General features: G+C 33.5%; 1 protein-coding gene across 7 annotated transcripts in view; it reads left to right on the top strand.

Annotated features, from left to right (window-relative positions):
* The window catches only part of LRRC49 (leucine rich repeat containing 49), a 185,121-nt gene that overhangs the window by 57,111 nt on the left and 105,461 nt on the right, over positions 1-22,549 (top strand). For 6 of the 7 annotated variants that reach the window (XM_031955289.1, XM_031955291.1, XM_031955290.1 and 3 more), the window contains one exon: positions 7,270-7,331. In XM_031955289.1, the coding sequence (XP_031811149.1) occupies positions 7,270-7,331 (62 nt within the window). Of the gene's footprint in view, positions 1-6,981; positions 7,160-7,269; positions 7,332-22,549 lie in introns of those variants that run through there. The other variant, XM_031955294.1, reaches the window with a different exon arrangement.

The following is a 22,549-nucleotide window of genomic DNA, read 5'->3' as shown; positions in this document are numbered from 1 at the left end:
TGATGTAGAAGCATTTCTTGTTTGGTGGAAAGCCAGGATTAAAAATGCACATGTGTAGGACATTAAAAAAAAAAACAAGTTTACACTCCCCAAGATGAATGGGCATAATTATTTTTATAAATTCTAGAAAAAGAACAAACACTTAGGTGGCTAAAGAATCATATGCAATCATGTTGCATTACACTGTATAATTTAAAAGTGTGTATAGTCATCAAGTATGTTGGTAATTGAAAGATAAGGGTATACAACCACCTGGTGATATCTTCTGTTGGGATGTGCTCCAAGTCTCATGTAGAAGTGGAGAAGCTTAAGTTAAAGCTTAATTTTGACAAATGACAAATTATGTAATAAATTTGAAAACATAAGAAAAGGGAAAGCAAAATACAGTTGTACTTTAGAGTGAGAAGATGGGAGTCTTTGAGATTGATTTTGGTCTTGATGAAGTAGTAGTGTAGATATCAATCTGACCTTTTGATATGGCTAATTTAGTATTATTATTGAACTTTAAGGCTTATATTTACCGAAATATTCTTGGGTGATATATTTATGAGCATAAAAGTGAACTAAAGTTCTAAGAAATGTATTATATTTCAATGTGTCATGGATATTGTTTTTTGAGTTGTGTTCATTCAGAGATTAATTAATGTGAGTGATGATTACTGTTCCCCAATTTTTTAAACTGTAAAAAATATATATGAATATAAACATGGATATATATATATGCATGGATATACACACACACACACACACACACACACACACATATATATATATATATATAGAGAGAGAGAGAGAGAGAGTGAGTTATTTGGCAATGTGATTTTAGAATTTAATAATGTAATGTGAATCATTTAGGGGGTTTCCTTTTATTTACAAGAAACATTTTTATTAGGTACCTCTTGTATGAGTTGGTAGGTAGCAAGTGCTAGAGTTGAAAATATAAAAGTGAGGCAGTCCCTGACCTCAAGGAATTTACATTTTATTCAGGGATAAGTTAGAAAGAGATTTAATATGTAACTAAGCACAAGATAATCAACCTATATTTTTATTTATATCTATATTACATATACATGTTTGTACATGTAGACATATATGAATATATGTATGTGCTTATATGAACACACATGATAATGGGAGTACAACACAGCAGAAATAAAAGAAAGTTCTCCTAAAGAAGGTACTTTAACTGAACTTCATAAAGGGGATTTAGAGGTATGACAAAAAAGAGAAAGAAAAATAACAAGAACATCTTAGAAATGAAATAACCTGTACAAAAGCATAAAAAGGGGATATAAACTACCATATATGGAAAATATAAAATTTTGTCTGGAATATAGAGTACCTGAGAGTAATATATTATTGCCTTAATAGGTAGACTGGAGCAATGCCAAATAGAGGAGTTTATATTTTGTTCTAGAAGGAATAGGGAACCACTAAAGCTTTTTGAACAGGAAGTGATATGGTCAGAACTGTGGGAGTTTCAATATGGCAACTGTTTAGAGGATGAATTTGATAGAGGAAAATTAAGGGAAATCAGTTAGGAGGCAGTTTATTTCAGTAGCCCAGGCAAAAGGTGAGACATTGTGAAGGTAGAATTGATAAAATTTGGCAACTAATAGAGTGTGAAAGTGAGTGTGGATGAAGAACTGGGATGACTTCTAAGTTGCAAACCTGGGATGTCTAAAAGAATAGTGGTGTCTTTGATGGAAATAGAGAAATTAAGAGAAGAGTTGTTGATTCTTTCATTTAAGTGAATAAAAGGTAAAGGTCAATTTAGCATTAAAATATTCTGGCTATCAGTCTCAGGAAATACTGTACTCCTGCACTACGAAACAGTAGAAACTAATTTGGTAAAGGGCGGTACTTTCTAGAGGAGGTGATAGTATTAGTAGTGTATTTTAATCTTTGACATGGTTAAAAAAAGATAAACAGGGAAACTACATTTTGCTTAAAGATACATCATAGATAATAAAATACTACTGTCACTTGATATGTATGATAGCATCTGGATGTTATGAGCCAGAACTTGAAACAAGGTGATAACTCAATGGAATTGATGGAAACAATGCTTGTTAACACCTTTGAGAGTTCACACATTGGCTTATACATTAGTTCACACGTTTGGGAGATTTCAGGGTTCAGTATGAGATATCCAAATTCACACCTCCCATAATCCCACTCTCAGAGGAGGAGTCAACCTTTGAGTTTGCACAACTCTGACAGAGCATAAAAACAGTTGAGCTCAGTCATGAGAGTACAGTTGAAAAGATTGAGAGGGGAGTGTCAGTTGGAGATTGAGAAGACATGAGTCGGAATTGAGCTAGAGGCAGAAGCTGGAAGAGCTAAAAGACAAGCTGCAAGAGTTCTTGGAACCAAGGAGGGAGAGAGGCCTCTAAGAAAGCTACCTGGGCCCAAGGAAAGAGACAAGACTTGGAAGGAGAAAATAAATGTTTGGATTTTAACAGCTGACTGCATTTGGGGTGATTATTACTCTGAACTGAAACTAAGGCTGCCTCCAGAAACTTCCCCAAGAAACCTGCTCCCAGAGAGAATGATCATATTATAGAAAAGAAGAACACCACAAGTATTTGCAAGAAAAATAAGTTAAATAACAGGGAAAACAACTAGTAAAACTGTAGTAGATGAATTGGTACAGCCACTTTGGAAAGCAATTTGGAACAATGTTTAGAAAGTTACTAAATGATGCATATTATGTCACTAAGCTATACAGCTACTAGGCTTATATCACTAAAGGTATCAAAGAAAATAAGGTTGAATCAATAAACATTTATAAAGTGTGATCTGTAGGCTAGATACAGTATTAAGTGTCAGAATACAAACAAAAGCCAAACAAACCAAAAAAAAAAAAAAAAAAAAAAAAGAGTGACTACTTTCAAGGAGCTTACATTCCAATGGGAAAAGGCAAAGGCAACACTTGAAAGGGAACTGAAAATTTGGGATAAGGTGGGAGAGAAAGAACCTACAGAGAAGAACCAAGATTGAAGGGTAGAGCCCGGTAGGGAGGGAGTGTGGCTAGTTTAGAAACTAAAGGCAACCAAAGGAACTCACTGGATGAAAGGATCTCAAGGTCAGAGGGATCTTCTAGGTTGAGAAAGTTGCTGGGGAATGGCCAAGTACAGAATCAGGAGTAAAGCCAGGAGAGAAGCCCAGCAAGCACTCTAGCCTGGGCACTTCATAATTATTAGGATAATGATGATATAATAATAGTTAACATTTATTTACGCATTCTAAGGTTTGGAAATTGTTTTGCATATGTCAACGCATTTGATCCTCACAATAACCCAATGAGGGTAGATGCTATTATTATCCCCATATTACAGGTGATTTTATATGCCTATTTTGGTTGTTTCAATTATGTCCAACTCTTCATGACCCTATTTGGGGTTTTCTTGGCAAAGATACTGGTGTGGCTCCAAACATTTATTATCTGTGTGACTCTGGGCAAGCCACTTCATCCAGTTTGCCTCAGTTTGCTCATAAAATGAGCTAGAGTAGGAAATTGCAGGAGTGGGGCAGAACTAAGATGGTAGAGAAAAGCCAGGAAGTTGCCGAAGCTCTCTCCAGTTTTCCTTGGAAACAATACTATATCAAGCCTTTGAATGGATTCTGGGCGATAGGACCCACAAAGAAACTGAGCAAAACATTTTTCCAACATAAGATAATTTGGAAGGACTTAAGGAAATGTCTGTCTCACTTGATGTGGGAAATCTAAAGGAAAGAAAAAAAAATGCAAACTATTCCAATATCTCTGCCAAGAAAACCTCAAATGGTGTCATGAAGAATTGGACATGACTGAAATGAATGATCACCAACACAAACTTCTTTCCAAAATGTTTTTCTTTTTCTCCTTCCTTCCCTCCTTCCTTCCCTCCCTTTTTCCTTCTTTCCCTTCCTTCTTCCCTCCCTCTCTCCTTCTCTTCTTCTCTCCCTCCCTTCATTCCTTTCTTCCTTCTGTCTTTCTTTTCCTTCTCTTCTTTCCTCCTCCTTTTTTCCCTTACAAATCACAATTCCAACAATAGTCTATTAGTGTTTGCCTCCAACACTTAACCATTCCCATCTTTTGTTACCTTTGCCCATTTGCTGAGGGGGAAGTCAGACTTCAGAGTTGATTTGACTTGCATTTCTTTTATTAATTATTTATAGTATTCTTTCATATAGTTGTTAAAGATTTTCAGTTTTTCTTTTAAGAACACTTTGTCCATATCTTTCTACCTCCATCTCTATTGAGGAATGAATTTTGGTCATATTATATATCTTGAATGCCAAATCCTTATCAGAGAGAGTTGCTATAGAGGGTTTTTCTTCCCCAATTGACTATTCCTCTTTTTATCCTAGATTCATTAATTTTGTATGTGCAGAAGCTTTTAAATTTTAGCACACTTCTCCCCAATATCTGCTTCATCTTTTGTAATAATTCTGTCTCTTGTTGTTTAAGAACTAATTTTCATGTGAAGGGTTTTTTTTATAGCTGAGACTGTCTTAGGCAAGCAGGGGAGGGAGGATTTATTAGATAGGGAGAGATGAGGAAACTGAATTCCAGATATGATTTTCCCAAGATTAGAACCAGCATCTAAATTCAATTTACTTTGATATTTTGTCAGAGCTAATCATCTTTCATATGAAGCTAAGTGGATTAGTGGATAGAGTACTAGACTTAGATTCAGAAAGACCTGAGTTCAGATGTGGCTCAATCCTTAGGAACTGTGGCCCTGAACAGTGCACTTAATTTCCTCTGTGTTCCAATGTTTCATCTGGAAAATGAGGACAATAATTTCACCCACCTTCCTGAGTTTTTGTTAGGCTCACATAAGTTGACATAATCTTATAAATCTTGAAGTTATTTTTTATCATAATTTCCTTCTCTGCAGAGCCAATAGAAGCTCCTTCTTCTTTATAGCAAGGGAAGATCACCTGCCTGGGACACTTAGGAAATGTCTAAACTGAGGCAAGTCACTTCATCTCTCTGGGCCTCAGTTTATTCACTTGTCAAATAGAGAAAATAACAAATGAGAGTAATAGATGTAAAATACTTCCTAAACCTTAAAGTGTATTATGATGACTATATTTTCCTCTCTTTCCCAAACTAGACAGAAGAAACTTCCCTCTGTGGTAAGGTAATGACATGAATCTCATCCCTATGAGTGATGTGACTTACCTCTAGCTATCCCCTGATTTTTCTTAGATCATACGATCATAGATCTAAAGCCATCTAGTGTGCTCTTCTCATTTTACTGATAAGGAAACTGAGGCCCAGAGAAGTTCCTTTCCTTTTGTTGTGCCTAATTTGCTATAAGAAGTGAGCTTTTGGATAGACCACCTAGGAGGTACACACAATTAGCCTGCTAACTATGTTTATGGACGACTGAAGGTTTGTATAGTAATTGATATTTGGTTGCAGACAGTTTATAGGGATCAGTGCAGAGTCCCCAGAAAGAGAGATAACATGGGTAGGCCTTATGAATAGGCCTTTCTTCTTCCTCTTTCTCTTAAAAGTAATTCCAATCCCTATCTCCCATACACATTCCAAAAATTCTTCAAGATTAATTAGTTCCTTTTTTTACAATACAGATATACCTCTTCCTTTAGTATTTGTGCTATTCATATCTTACTATGATTTATTTTAGTCAGATTTTTTTAAAGAGATGAATGGGATTTTTAGGAATGAGAATTTTAGTTAAATTCAAGAAAGTAGGAAAAAGATGATGATTGATATATAGGCTATAAACATGATGCAAAGTAGTTTGTGAGTTGAGAAATTCTATAATGTGCCCATATAACTTTGGGCAGGGGGAGTTGGCTGATAATATTGATTTTTTTCAAATTAAAATCCTTTTAAATAATTGGAAAACATTTATTTTTGTATGGAAAACCTGAATAAAAGACAATAATGAATTGAAAGTGAACTTCGCAGCCAGGAAAGCTTGGGTTCAAGTATTACCTCTTGGACATGCTATTTATGTGACCTTGGGTAAAGTTCTGTATTTATTACTATAGATTACAGAGGAGTTACTGCTCTCCAATGATGAAAATAGTTTCCACTATGGAATTTCTCTGTGTTGAAATCGTTAGAACTCCCCTCCCCCCAAAAAAGGAAATAGTCTAGTGTAATAGTAAGAGCATTGCTTTGGGTGTCAAGACTTGGATTATTGTCTAACTATATTTAATGATCACTAATATTGTTTGGATGAGTTATTTTATTTCCCCAAGCCTTATTTCACTCACCTTTAAAATGAAAGGATTGGACTAAATGACCTTTAAGCTCCTTTCTGATGCTTTGAGATTCTATAATTCATGGGGTTTTTACTTTTAGGAAGGTATTATCTTCTTACTTAGTGAATACAAGTCATTCCATATAAGCTTATTCCTGGCTTTTGTATCATCATTAGTCATTAAAATCTGAAGCATTTGCCTAGGGGTAATTATACTAAAATAGCAGGATTTCTCATTATTGTATTTAAGCCTGAAACAGAATCCATTTTTGGTTGTTTAGCCTTCCCAGTTGCTAATTGGACTGCATTAAGAGAAGAGAAAGGCTGCCAGTGACACAGAATTTAACACACACATACACACACACACCCATGTAAACATCTATATTTATATTTATATACACCCATCCACATACCCATATCCACACCCATACATGTATATGTGTATGGTAATATGGATGGATGGGTGCATAGATATGTGTGTATATGTGTGTATTAAATAAATGTTTCCTTTATGAAATTTTATAGGGGAATTAAAGATGTGCTATTTCATTTGTGATTGATTGACACATTTTAAATAATCCAAAATAAAATTAAGAATTTCCCAGATTTTTAATACAGACAACTATTATTTGGAATACAAGATTATCTCCTTGAAATTAAGGTTTAGTACCGTGTTCTTACATCATTTGTTCTCTGTTGGATTCTCCTATCTGTGCTCCATTTGAATTGCTGAAGAAGCATTTTGGCCTCTTTCCCAACAGTATGTTCAGAGAAGCTAGCAGCAGCAGCAGCATCTCTCTGTTCCCTTCAGTGCTATTTACCTTGCAAGTGGTGCAGCTTGTTCTGCAGATATACCGAAGCCCTCCCTTATAATCTGCAGTGGAAGAGAATGGAGCCAAATGTCTGGTAGAAATCACTGATGCAGCAAGGTTGCAGTATATTGAAGGCAGCATATATTGCTACAATTGGGAAAGTAGACATTTCAAAGATTTTTTTTCCCTTTCAATTGATAAATTTTTGCCTCTTTATTTTCTTCTAGAGAGATGTGGATAATTTGCCCTGCCTCCAACGTCTGTTTCTCAGCTACAACAATATCTCTTGGTAAGTAGACATTGTAATTGGTTTGTTATTAATGATATGAATATGTTGATACTACTGTTTTAAATTTAGAATGGAAGTAATTTAGGGTGTTTTTTTGATATGTCATATTAAAAATATGAAGATGACAGAGCAGTTTAACAACAAAGTTTTGGGGTAGAAAAAAACAATACTATTATTTATATTTTACTAATGTAGTTTTGTCCTGCCTTTAATGCCAAGATGTTGAGATAAGTATAAGATAAATTTTTTTAATTTAATTATAAAACTAACATTATTTATAGTTGCTATTTTGTAAAATGTATATATGTGGAAATTTCCACATATTTAATATCCTTTATGTGACATTTACTTTTAGCATCAAATTATATTTGCTTTATAAATTATCATATGGAAGTTGTGTTGTTACTGATTAGTTTTTATATAGAGGACTACAATCTATATTTATGACTATGCCTCTTTTAGATTAGGTCATGAAGCCTTGTCATCTTCATTTGGAAGTAATGATGGTTACAGAATTTAAAAACAAAAATTTTGTATTTCAAAGATATTATGTATGTCATTATATTGCACTGATATTTTCTCACCCATTGGTGACCTGGAAGCATTCAAAGCTGGAGCTGGGATCCTATAGTCAGGCTTTATTTTTCTAGAGTAGCCCCTATTCCTGGCTTTCTTCACTTGTCCCCTCCTCCCCCTGCTTAGTAATGGCTCTCCATAAGAGCTCCTCATTTATCCTTTCTTGTTCTTTTCTGGACATGATTAAGAAGAAATGAAACATTGAGGTAAGCAGAGAAAGCACAGACCTCTAAGCCTGGAATACCAGGAGTTAAAATCTAATCTATTCTTTGAGAGTTTAAAAATTTGTGTTTCCTGTTGTTTAATTAGGCATAAGTACTGTTTTTCACAGTACTTTAAAAGAACAGGAGCTTTTTCTAGACTGTGAGCATGGCATATTGGCAGTATTCCCTAAGAACTTTCTTTTTCTTCTCTGCATTAAGAAATAGCAATAACAATAAAAATTAAACCTCTACCAATAACTTAATTAAAAAAAAAAGACTTTTATCTTTTCCCATCATTTAACAGGGAGTTCTAGTTACTAGACCCTTTTTCTAGTTTAAGGGAGGCCTTCTTTAAAAATTTCCCTGTTAATGTTATTAAACATTTTGCAAAGGCATAGTTTCAGGTAACTAATAAGTCTTCAGTTTACCTCTAGATCCTAAATCAGGGTTGTAAGTATATCTCCATAAAGAAACAACCTGTGAGAGAGAGCAAGAGAAAGTAAAGAAAAATACCCCATAAATCCAGGACTGGAGTTTGCCTTTGAGCACTATTCTTTATTCTGCTTGTGGCTGTTTATCTCTTTCCCATGCCTGGTTTTATTTTCCACTCTGATTTCAGATTTTCCACAGTTAGGGATTGGAGAGTGTTTTAAGCAGTGGTAAAAGTCGTTACTTTTTTGTGTAGTGAGTATGATAGTTCCCAAACCAGATGAAAAGTACGTTGAATCCTGTTCTCCTTGGTTGCTGCTTCTTTTTCTTTCTTTCTTTTTCTGTTCCTACATGAGATACTTACTATCTGGGCAAGTCACTTAATCTCTCTCAAGCTCAATTTTTTCATCTATAAAATACAGATATTATTAGTACCTACTTCAGAGGATTGTTGTAAAGAACAAATTAGATAACATATGTAAAACTTTTTGAAAAATTTTAAAGTAAATGTTATCTATTATTATTTCTCTAGATCTGAGAGAGAGGTTGGCTTTTGTAAGTGTTTAATTTAGGGAGTTTCCTGCTTCTGCTTTTCCTACTCATGTAGTGTAGAAACATTTTTAAATTAAATTTTCTCTTAAAAACAGTGATTGTTCTGAGGGGTTATGACATGGAACTGTGAGCAAAGTTTCAAACCTTTCCTGCTTTTAATCCTTTCTTTCTCTATGTTTTTGCATAGACTTAGTTCTATGTCTTCCTTCAATGCTTGCCACTTATCTGCTTCTAAGGGAGACTGAAAGAAATGTATTAGGTCCAAAGGGCAAAAATAAGAGCTATAGGCAGATATCCTCTTTTTATCAGAGGCCAGGCATACTGGATCTAGAAATTACTAGATCCCACCATAACATTCCTAAGGGAACTTAGTACCTTTATAACTTTTAAGTCAGAAGCAATCAATGATTCCATTTTTCTATTTTCAGAGGAGGTTGTTAAGCCTTCATAAGTCTTATCATAGCCCAGATGATGTGATACATTAGATATTGGTATAGGGAATCTTTTTTGAAGGGCCTGACAGAAGTCAAGGAAAATATATTTGAGGATTGTTACTTCTTTTACAGCAATTGAAACAATCGATCTATTGGAATATAATTAGATAAACTAGAGGGGGGAAAAGCCCTAAAGTCATTATCCTTCCACTAAAAAGATATCACAATTTCTATGTGTGAAAGAATTGATAGGTCATATACTTAGATTCTAGTTTTGTTTCTAGAATTATTGAAGTTTCACTAGATTCAGTGTAGTTCAGATAAATATTCATGTGACTCTCTGAGATGGGTAGTTTTAATTGGGATAAAGGGAAAGCTTTTCCTTGGATCTTATTCAAAATGACTGGTGGATACTATGATTATTATATTCTGTTGGGCCTTTGTGGAATCTTGTGTCTAAAGACATACAAATTAAGATATTTTAGTTCCCTTGGTGGCATAATAGATAGGAGGCTATATTTGAAATCAGGAATTCTTGAATATAAATCCGGAATTCTTGAATATAAATCCTGACTCAGGTACTTACTTAGCTGTGTTATCTAAGACAACTCGCTTATCTTTTCCCAGCCTCAATTTCTTCATCTCTTGCACTGAGATAATAGTAATACCTGCTTCCCAGAGTTGTGAGAATCATAGGAAATAATTAATGTAAAATTCTTTGTAAAACTTAAAGCACACACAAATTCTAGATATTATTATTATTTTTATCATTACTATTCTCTTGAAATATAAACATACTTAAATACTTCTGGGAATGACAATCTTGACTATCTTTATCTATAACAATAATAGATAGCATTTATATAGTACTTAAAGATTTGAAAAGCATTTTACAAATATTTCGTTTGATCCTCACAACAATCCTGAAAGTTATGCCATTATTCTGTCTACTGTGTCAACTAATATCCAACCCAAATGGACCATGCTGCTTATTACTACAGCTAGCTTTTGAGGACTTATTTTTTGTCAATTCAGTTCAACAAATATTCTAGTACCTATGATATGTAAGAAACTATGCTCTGTGTACTAACAGAGGAGAAAAAGAGAACCATATGTCTTATATTGAGTTACGATGCTACAAAAGCCCCAGTAGATTGTTTTAAAACTTCGTCCTTTCTCTCTATGCTTTGTACCAAATTAAGATTTAGGATATATAGGAAAATTAAACATAAGCTGGTATCCCAGATAGCCAAGGACTTCATTCAGTCAGTAGGTATTTATCAAGGGCCTACCAGGCAGTGTGCTACATTGTAAAGATACAAAGACGGAAGTAAAGAAATCCTTTTCCTCATGGAGCTTTCAACCTAATAGGAAAAGCTAACTGTATTATAAAATGGTAGTCATCAAAACCATTTAGTACTGGCTAAGAAATAAGAGTAGAGAATCAGTGGAATATGTTAACTACACAAGACACAAGAGTCAATGACTAAACAATCTAGTGTTTGATAAACTCAGACTCCCAGTTTCTGGGTTAAGATTTCACTATATAAAAGAGTGGAAAACAGTATAGCAGAAATTAGGCATTGTCCAATATTGAACACCCTATATTAAGATAAGGTCAAAATGAGTTCATGATCTAGACATAAATATTAATTCTATAAGAAAATTAGTACAGCAAGGGATTAGTCTACTTGTCAGATCTTGGAAAGGGGAGGAAATTATGACCAAAGAAGAAGTAGGAAACATTATGAAATGCAAACTGGGTAATTTTGATTACATCAACTTCTTACACAAACAAAATTAATTCAGACAAAATTAGAAGGGAAACATAAAACTGGGAAACAGTTTTTACAGCCAATTTTCTGCTAAAGTTCTCATTTATAAAATATATAGAGAACTGACTCAAATTTATAAGAATACAAGTCATTCTCCAATTGATGGTCAAAGAATATGAACAGTTTTCAGATGAAGAAATTAAAACTATTTTTCTCACATTAAAAAAATTATTATTGATTAGAGAAATATAAATTAAGACAACTCTGAGGTACCACCTCATACTCTCAGATTGGTTAAGACAACAGGAAATGATAATGAAAAATGTTGGAGAGGATGTTGGAAAACCAGAACACTAACTAACACATTGCTGATGGAATTGTGAACTGATCCAGCCATTCTGGGGAGCAATTTGAAACCATACATGCTCCAAGGACTATCAAAATATGCATACCCTTTGCTCCGGCAGTGTCTCTACTGGATCTGTATTCCAAAGAGATCATAAAAGAGGGAAAAGTATTCACATATGCAAAAATGTCCAGTTCTTTTTCTGGTGACAAAGAATTGGAAATTGATTGGATATCCATCAGTTAGAGAATGGTTAAATAAGTTATGGTATATGAATGTAATGGGAATGAATTAATTGTTCTACAAGAAATGATGAACAAGCTGATTTCAGAAAAACTTAGAAAGACTCACATGAACTTACTCTGAAGTCTTCCTTTGCATTTTTTCCCCATTAATTCCCTTGTTAGCCGAGACCTTTTGTTCTTCCCAGATGAATTTTGTTATTATTTTTTTTAGTTCTATAAAGTAAATTTTGGCAGTTTGATATGGCTCCGAATAAGTTTATTAATTTAAGTAGAATTTTTTAAAATTTATTTTTTATTATATTACTTTAGCCTGTCCATGAGCAATTGATATTTTTCCAATTGTTCAGATCTAACTTTATTTGTGTGAAGAGTATTGTGTTCAAATAGCAATTGGTTTTGTCTTGGCAGATAGACTCCAAAATACTTTATATTATCCACAATTATTTTATTATTTTATTTTTTAATAGCTTTTTATTTACAAGTTATATGCATGGGTAATTTTACAACATTGACAATTGCCAAACCTTTTGTTCCAATTTTTCCCTTCCTTCCCCCTATCCCCTCCCCTAGATATCAGGTTGATCAATACATGTTAAATATGTTAAAGTATAAATTAAATACAAAATAAATATATATGTCCAAACAGTTATTTTGCTGTACAAAAAGAATGGGACTCTGAAATAGTGTACTATTAGCCTATGAAGGAAATCAAAAATGCAGGAGGACAAAAATATATGGATGGGAATTCTATGTAATGGTTCATAGTCATACGCAAGTTTGGAAGAGGACTGGATTTGGGGAAGTTATTTTTTACACATGTTGAATTTAAAATGCCTATAGGGCTTCAAGTAGAAGGACTGGCTTTATTGAAAAGAAATAAATGATTGTATCACAGAAATAATTTATATATGGTCAGCTTGGCTTTTCCTGCTTAGGTTGTGAGAACTCCCTTTAAAAGAAGAAGAGGCTGATTTTTTTCTAATCTCGGTTGTTGACTATTTTAGGAATTACTCTTTGTCTTGTTGTCATATAAAACCAGAACAGTTAAAGGATCCATCTTCCTTTGAAACAGTTTTCTGCTGTTCCTTTGGCCATTTGATGATCTTGGGGATTTTACAATATACTTTCCCCTCTAGATAAGTTGAAAACAGGTCAAACAATGCAGTTACTAGCATTTATTTGTGGAAAATTTATTTCCAACTTGTCTTAATAAACTTGCCTACATAGATGTGCTTATTTTGTCATATCACTCATTTCCTAGCCAGTTTTATGTAGCTAAAATTGAACAATGCCTAAGTCATGGTAACTCACCTTTTTATAATCTTAGATGTGTATCTTTACCTAAGTTAAAATACATTATAATTAGAAGTTTTTTGTCATGCCAGAGAATGGCATTACATTAGTCAGGTTTTTACTAGATTATCAGATTTACTAGATTAAAGTAGTTCACAAAAACAAAAACAACAGGCAAGTATTCTGCATCCTGGGAAAATATAATTAAGGAAGTTAGCTCAGACAGAAAAAATCAGATAGTTACTATGAGATCAGGTAGGGTAAGATGTTAAATTTAGAAAGGTCAGCTAATAAAAGTCCTAGGTTAAAGCCAGTGAAATCCAAAAAGGCATAGGATTAGATAAAGTAGAGTTAATGAGCAAGATGTTTGATATTTGAATGTAAAGACAAAAAGTTGGTCCTCCCTGCCCCATTTTTATATTTACTTTTATATATCAGAGGTTTAGAATACAACTAGAAAATTAGGCAGATCAGGTCCCTAATTGAGACAGAAGTGCTAAGATTACTGGATGGTCTACCTGTTTATATATTAATTTGTTGCTTCAAATAACTAAATCATTTGGGTATTATTCCCTGCAAAGCAACCACATTGCCTTTCTTCCAATAGATAATGCTTGCTTGAGTGTTCAATAAACCAGTTGTTTGTTATATAGTGTACCAGCTTGCTTTTTATAGAACAAAACTCATTTGCCTATAATCCTCTCTGGAAGTTAGCTTATGATTGACAGTTAAACAGTCGCAGTTCCTTGGCAATATGGTTATTTATATAATACATTACACACCATAATCATTAGTTCCACAAGTTTGTCCTTTATTGAAACCATTCTTACTATATTTTTTTCTTTTAAAAATAATTTAATTTTATCCCATAGGGATTACATAATACTTCTGGTCTGATAAAATTTTTATGCTAGTGATTTTTATATTGTTTCTCATATTTAGGGTTGGAGTGCCTCCTTCCTGTACAGTCTTATCTTTCCTATAGAGTTTGCATTCTGACGACATTAAGTCTCTGATTAACCCTTTTCTAATAGGCCTAGTTACCTTAGACTTTGAGAGGTTAAATAACTTATTTAGGGTCACATATCAAGTATATGTCAGATGTGAGATTTAAATTGATATCTTTGTGATTTTTGAGATCAACTCTGTATCCACTATGTCATACTGTATCTAGAACAATTGGTCCTTCATCCAGTAGAGGAAGGAGTTCTTTACTTTTTCTTTTTTATGCCATAGACCTTTAAAAGTCTAGTGAAGTCTGTAGATCTCTTTTTCTTAAATTATAGACAAAACACACAGGATTGCAAAGGAAACCAGTATTATTAAAATAAGATTTAATTTTTCTCCATCCAAGTTCATAGATTCTTGGGGTTCTGTGGACTCCAGACTAAGAATCCCTGTGCTAGGAGATAATTTAATCAATTGTAAATAAACTAGATGTTTCTTCAGAAGATTTTTTTTTTTACCAAAGAAGATATTTATTCTTTTTAATTTTTTTTGGTTATACATGTACATTAATGAATTTCCTTATGAATCATGTTGGGAGAAAAAAAATCAGAACAAAAGGGGAAAACCATGAAAGGAAAACTAAAACAGAAGAAAAAGGAAAAAAAGTGGACATAATATGTGTTGATTTACATTCAGTCTCCATAGTTTTCTCTCTGGATGCAGATAGTGTTTTCTATCCAAAGTTTATTGGAATTGCTTTGGATCACTGAACCGCTGAGAAGAACCAAGTCTTTCATAGCTGATCATCACACAGTTTTGCTATTACTGTATACAACATATTCCTGATTCTGCTTGTTTTGCTCAGCATCAGTTCATGTAAATCTTTCAGGTCTTTCTAAAATCAGCTTGTTCATCATTTTTTATGGAACAATAATATTCCATTACTTTCATATATCATAACTTATCAAGCCATTCCCCAATTGATGGGCATCTACTCATATTCCAATTTTTTGTTACTATAAAAAAAGCTGCTACAAACAGTTATGTATATCAAGGAAGATATTTCTATGATTAATTTGGGTAAAGTCATTATATGTAATCCAGTTTACAAGTTTTTATTATATCATCTATCTCTAATATGGAAAGTTTTGACAAAAGTTAAAAGTGAGAAAAGTTTATAGAATTCTAATTGTACTTTAACATCTATGTATACCAAGTACATTACCATCTCACTAAAGAATAATTGGTTTTTCTGATACTCTGGGGAATGTGGTTCCCTAGAAAACATCTTTTGATTAAAATTTAATTCAATTTAATTTATTAAGCATTTATTAAGTGCCTAGTACCCAGGCATGTGCTAAATACTGGGGGTGGGAGGTTTGAAAGATAATCCATGCACTCAAGGAAATTATAATCTAATGGGAGAAACAACATGTTAATAAATATATGCAAAACAAGCTATATAGAGGACAGATAGGAAATGATGAACAAAGGGAAGGCACTGGAGTTAAGAGGGATTAAGAAAGGCTTCATGTAAAAGATGGGATTTTAGTTGGGACTTAAAGGACATCAGAGCGGTCAGTTGTTGCAAAAGAGGAGGGAAGAGAGTTTCAGGCATGCGGGATAGACAGCCAAAGAATCCCCAAAACTTGAGATGTTCAATTTCTTGTTTGTGAAACAGCCAGGAGGATAGTATCATTAGAACAAATTGTACATGTTAGGGAGTAAATTGTGAGAAGACTAGAAAAGTGGGTGGGAGCAAGATTATGAAGGCCTTTGTATACCAAACAGAGCATTTTGTATTGCTCTTGGAGACAATAGAAAGCCACTGGGTTTTTTTGGGGGGATGGGAGGAAGATGACATGATCAGACTTATGTTTTGGGAAAATCATTTTAGTAACTGGGTGAATGGATTGGCATGGGGAGAGACTTAAGATAGGCAAATCCACCAGCTGGCTATTGCAATAATTAGGGTGTGAGGTGATGAGGACCTGCACTAGAATGATGCCATTGTCAGAGGAGAGATAGGGACATAGTCAGAAAATGTTAAAAAAGTGGAATTGGCAGATCTAGGCAAAAGCTTGGATATATTTGAGGGGAAGGGGTGGAGATGAGAGATACTGAGGAATACAGGAAAACAACTAGGTTTCAAGCCTGAGGGATTAGAAGGATGGTATTACTTTATACATCAAGGAGGGTTTAGTGGGGAAAGAATGAGTTCTGCTTTGGACAGAATGAGTTTAAGATGTTTACTGGATATCCATTAGAATTGTCTGAAAGCTAATTGGAGATTGGAGATAAGTAGAGAGATGAAAGATTTGTGCGGGAAAGGTAGATTTAGGAGTCATTAGTATAAAGATGGTAATTAAATCCTTGGGAGCTGATGAGATCACCAAGTGAAGTAAGTAGTAAAGAGGAGGGATCCAGTCTAGGAGACAGAGAACATTCAGATAGGAGAACCAGGAAAGAGTAATATCCTGGGGAAAAAAAGAGAGAAAAGAGAATATCAAGAAGGGTGACATGTGGTTTGAGAAAAAGCCATTGCATTTGGCAACTACCTGGAAAATATTCTCAGCTAAGGAAGAAAAAGCCCTAGATGGTTTGAGGAGAGATAAAAAATGTGTAAAAGAATTGCCGAGGCCAGTGGGATAATGAATGGAAAAGGGAGGTGTGTCTAGATTTCCTGGCAGCAGGAAGGGTCCTCTTGATCCTAGAAGCATTGCTTTCAAACCTTGATTGCTAATGTGGTAGCACTGGATTGAACTGAAAAACATATAGAACTATTAAATAAAGTAACAGTTTTCAGGGACTACTCCTAAAGGGAAAATATAATTTTTCAAATAGAAGGTGTCACTTGACTTCTCTGGGCCTCAGTTTTCTGGTCTACTATAAAATTTTAACTTCATTTTCCTGTTCTCATTGTGGTTTTGATCTGCTTTTGACATCAGGACTAGAGAAAATGGAGTGATTCAATCAGTTGTTATTGTAACCTTCTTTATCAAGATTGTTAATTTGTCAGAGTAGATGATACTCAGGACATCCAGATATGTGAAAAGTATGTCAAACTTAAGTCTTCCCATTTGTGCCCTTAATCGTCATGTCATAGTATCAGTTTACTATAGATTTAGAGAGGGAGATTTAGGTTCTACTTAGTCTAATTCTCTCATTTTACACATCAGGAAACTGAAGTGCAGAGTCACTTAGCTAAGATCACAATTAATAAGGCCCCCTGATTCCAAATCCATTATTCTTTCTATTGTACCAGGTACACCTTGTCTATTCTCCTTTTGCACCATTGAGCTCAATATTAAGTAATTGTTGTAAAGCCTATCTGTAGTTAGTTTTATGAAAAAAATACAACAAAATTGATAAATCTTTAGAAAATTAGATTAGAAAAAGGAAAAAAGAAAATCAATTATTAGTATCAAAAATGAAAAGAGTGAATTTGCCACCAATGGAGAGGAAATTAAAGCAATAATTAACTTATTTTGCTCAACAATATGTCAATAAATCTGGTGATCTAATTGAAATAGATGAATATTTTCATAATATAAATTGCCCAGATTAACAGAAGAGGAAATAAAATACTTAAATAATCCCATTTTAGAAAAAAAGAAATTAAATAAACCATTTTCATTATGTGAAACTTCTTAAGAAAAAAATCCCTAAGGCCAGATGGACTTATAAGTGAATTCTACCAAACATTTAAAGAACAATTAATTCCAATACTATATAAACTGAAAAAATAGGATTAAATAAACCATTTTCATTATGTGAAACTTCTTAAGAAAAAAATCCCTAAGGCCAGACGGACTTATAAGTGAATTCTACCAAACATTTAAAGAACAATTAATTCCAATACTATATAAACTGAAAAAATAGGCAAAGGAGGAGTCCTGCTAAATTCCTTTTATGACACAGATATTGTGCTGATAACAAAACCAAGAAGAGCCAAAACAAAGAAAGAAAATTAGAGACCAATTTCTCTAATGGATATTGATGCAAAAATCTTAAGTGTAATATTAATAAAGAGATTATAACAATTTATCCCTAGTACAATATACTATAGCTAAATGAGATTTATACTAGGAAAACTATCAGCATAATTGATCACATCAATAACAAAATTAACAGAAGAAATATGTTTATCTCAATAGATGCAGAAAAAGCATTTGACAAAAAATCTCATAATGAAAATATGAGCGATCATAGGAATAAATAGAGTTTTCTTTAAAATGATAAGTAGCATGTCTCTAAAACCATCAGCAAGCACTATATATAATCAACATGAAATAGAAGCATTCCCAGTGGGTGAAACAAGGTTATCCATTATCATCACTATTATATACTGTACTAGAAATGTTAACTTTAGCAATAAGAAAAGAAAAAGAAATGGAAGGAATTAAAGTAGACATTGAGAAAAGAAAAGTATCACTCTTTACAGATGATATGATAGTATAGTTAGAGAATCCTAGAGAATTAACTAAAAAACTACTAGAAACAATAAAAATTTTAACAAACTTGCAGGTTATAAAATAAACCCTCAGAAATGATTGGCATTTTTATATATTACCAACAAAGCCAATCACCAAGAGATGGAAAGAGAAATTCCATTTAAAATAATTGTAGATGATATAAAATATTTGGGAGTCCACCTTCCTAACCAAGTCAGGAACTACATGAATACAATTACAAAATACTTTTCACACAAATAAAATCAGACCTAAGCAATTTGAAAACTATCAGTTGCTGGGACACTGATACATTGTTGGTGGAACTGTGAAAGGATCCAACCATTCTGGGGAACAATTTGGAATTATGCTCAAAAAGTTATCAAACTGTGCATTCCTTTTGACCCAGCAGTGTTTCTATTGGGATTATATCCCAAAGAGATCTTGAAGGAAAGAAAGGGACTCACATGTACAAAAATGTTTGTGGCAGCTCTTTTTGTAGTGGCAAGAAACTGGAAACTGAATGGATGTCCATCAATGGGAGAATGGCTGAATAAATTATGGTATATGAATGTTATGGAATATTATAGTTCTGTAAGAAACGACCAACAGGATGATTTCAGAGAGGCCTGTAAAGATTTACATGAACTGATGTTGAGTGAAGTGAGCAGAACCAGATTATACACAGCAACAGCAAGATTATATAGTGATCAATTCTGACGGACATGACTCTCTTCAACAATGAGATGATTCAAACCAGTTCCAATTGTTCAGTGGTGTAGAAAGCCATATACACCCAGAGAGTGGACCACAACATAGCATTTTCATGCTTTCTGTTGATGTTTGCTTGCATTGTATTTTCTATCTCAGGTTTTTTTTTTTTTTTTCTTTCTAGATCTGATTTTTCTTGTGCAGCAAGATAACTGTATAATTATGTATACATATATTGGATTTAACACATATTTTAATATATTTACTATGTATTGGACTACCTGCCATCTAGGGGAGGGTGTGGGGGGAAGGAGGGAAAAACTTGGAACACAAAGTTTTGCAAGGATCAATGTTAAAAAATTACCCATGTATATTGTTTGTAAATAAAAAGCTTTAATAAAAAAGAGGGGAAAAAAGAAAAATATCAGTTACATATAATTAATGGTTTTTATGTGACAGATACCATGAAAAAACAGGTTTATAATAAGCTATAATGTTTTTGTATGTGATAGGCATCATTCATGATGAAATAATCACTATGGAATGTCCTTTATTCTGTCAGTAGGGGGAGTTATTTTGCATTTATTAATTCTGTCATTCCTTTACAATGATCATAACTACTCATAGTCAGCAAACCTGACCATCTAGCTCTAGCTTTTGAATTCTTTCACACTGTACTGCTGTATTAGAATGTTTTATCACAACATAGTGACAAATATTTAACATACCTTCAGGAAAATAGGTTTACGAGATAAGAAATATTTGTTCTACTCAGTGTTCACATGCATTATTCAGGATATTTTTCTATTAAAAAACTAACAAAGCAATGGATTTATATTTTATCACATACATACTGCTCTATCACATTAGTAAGAGAATTAGGATGTTTTGTGTAATGGTTTCTTTTCATATAAACAAAATATAAACTACTATAGAATCACTCTGAGTATATGCTTTTTATTCCAAAACATTTTGGATAGATCTGAACTGTTTTCCTTTTCTATCTGAACTGTTTTTCTTTTCTATAGGCTATTTAGTTTGTAGATTAATTTCTGTATATAATGCTGCATATTCGATTTTTTTTTAATAGCCTTTTATTTACAGGATATATACATGGGTAACTTTACAGCATTAACAATTGCCAAACCTCTTGTTCCAATTTTTCACCTCTTACCCCCCCACCCCCTCCCCTAGATGGCAGGATGACCAGTAGGTGTTAAATATATTAAAATATAAATTAGATACACAATAAGTATACCTGACCAAAACGTTATTTTGCTGTACAAAAAGAATCAGACTCTGAAATATTGTACAATTAGCTTGTGAAGGAAATCAAAAATGCAGGTGTGCATAAATATAGGGATTGGGAATTCAATGTAATGGTTTTTAGTCATCTCCCAGAGTTCTTTTTCTGGGCATAGCTAGTTCAGTTCATTACTGCTCCATTAGAAAATGATTTGGTTGATCTCGTTGCTGAGGATGGCCTGATCCATCAGAACTGGTCATCATATAGTATTGTTGTTGAAGTATATAATGATCTCCTGGTCCTGCTCATTTCACTCAGCATCAGTTCGTGTAAGTCTCTCCAGGCCTTTCTGAAATCATCCTGTTGGTCATTTCTTACAGAACAGTAATATTCCATAATTTTCATATACCACAATTTATTCAGCCATTCTCCAACTGATGGACATCCATTCAGTTTCCAGTTTCTAGCCACTACAAAAAGGGCTGCCACAAACATTCGTGCACATACAGGTCCCTTTCCCTTCTTTATAATCTCTTTGGGATATAATCCCAGTAGTAACACTGCTGGATCAAAGGGTATGCACAGTTTGATAACTTTTTGAGCATAGTTCCAAACTACTCTCCAAAATGGTTGGATTCGTTCACAACTCCACCAACAATGCATCAATGTCCCAGTTTTCCCGCATCCCCTCCAACAATCATCATTATTTTTTCCTGTCATCTTAGCCAATCTGACAGGTGTGTAGTGGTATCTTAGAGTTGTCTTAATTTGCATTTCTCTGATTAATAATGACTTGGAGCATCTTTTCATATGACTAGAAATAGTTTCAATTTCTTCATCTGAGAATTGTCTGTTCATATCCTTTGACCATTTTTCAATTGGAGAATGGCTTGATTTTTTATAAATTAGAGTTAATTCTCTATATATTTTGGAAATGAGGCCTTTATCAGAACCTTTGACTGTAAAAATATTTTCCCAGTTTATTGCTTCCCTTCTAATCTTGTCTGCATTAGTTTTGTTTGTACAAAAACTTTTCAGTTTGGTATAATCGAAATTTTCTATTTTGTGATCAGTAATGATCTCTAGTTCTGCTTTGGTCATAAAGACCTTCCCCTTCCACAGGTCTGAGAGGTAAACTATCCTATGTTCCTCTAATTTATTAATAATTTCATTCTTTATGCCTAGGTCATGAACCCATTTTGACCTTATCTTGGTGTACGGCGTTAAGTATGGATCAATGCCTAGTTTCTGCCATATTAGTTTCCAATTTTCCCAGCAATTTTTATCAAACAGTAAGTTCTTATCCCAAAAGCTGGGATCTTTGGGTTTGTCAAAGACTAGGTTGCTATATTTGTTGACTGTTTTATCCCTTGAACCTAATCTATTCCACTGATCAACTAATCTATTCCTCAGCCAATACCAAATAGTTTTGGTAACTGCTGCTCTATAATATAATTTTAGATCTGGTACAGCTAAGCCACCTTCATTTGATTTTTTTTTCATTAATTCCCTTGAAATTCTTGACCTTTTGTTTTTCCATATGAACTTTGTTGTTTTTTTTTTCTAGGTCATTAAAATAGTTTTTTGGGAGTCTGATTGGTATAGCGCTAAATAAATAGATTAGTTTAGGTAATATTGTCATCTTTATTATATTTGCTCGCCCTATCCAAGAGCATTTAATATTTTTCAATTGGTTAGATCAGACTTAATTTGTGTGAAAAGTGGTCTGTAATTTTGCTCATAAAGTTTCTGATTTTCCCTTGGCAGATAGATTCCTAAATATTTTATATTATCAGTAGTTACTTTAAATGGAATTTCTCTTTGTAACTCTGACTGTTGGATTTTGTTAGTGATATATAAGAATGCTGATGACTTATGTGGGTTTATTTTATAACCAGCAACTTTGCTAAAAGTTGTGGATTATTTCTAATAACTTTTTAGCAGAATCTCTGGGGTTCTCTAAGTATACCATCATGTCATCGGCAAAGAGTGATAATTTGGTTTCCTCA

This window comes from Sarcophilus harrisii, chromosome 2 (genome assembly GCF_902635505.1).
Source record: "Sarcophilus harrisii chromosome 2, mSarHar1.11, whole genome shotgun sequence".
Classification (NCBI taxonomy): Eukaryota; Metazoa; Chordata; class Mammalia; order Dasyuromorphia; family Dasyuridae; genus Sarcophilus; species Sarcophilus harrisii.
Note: the sequence above shows the minus strand (reverse complement) of the source record. Positions and strands in the feature narration are given on the sequence as shown.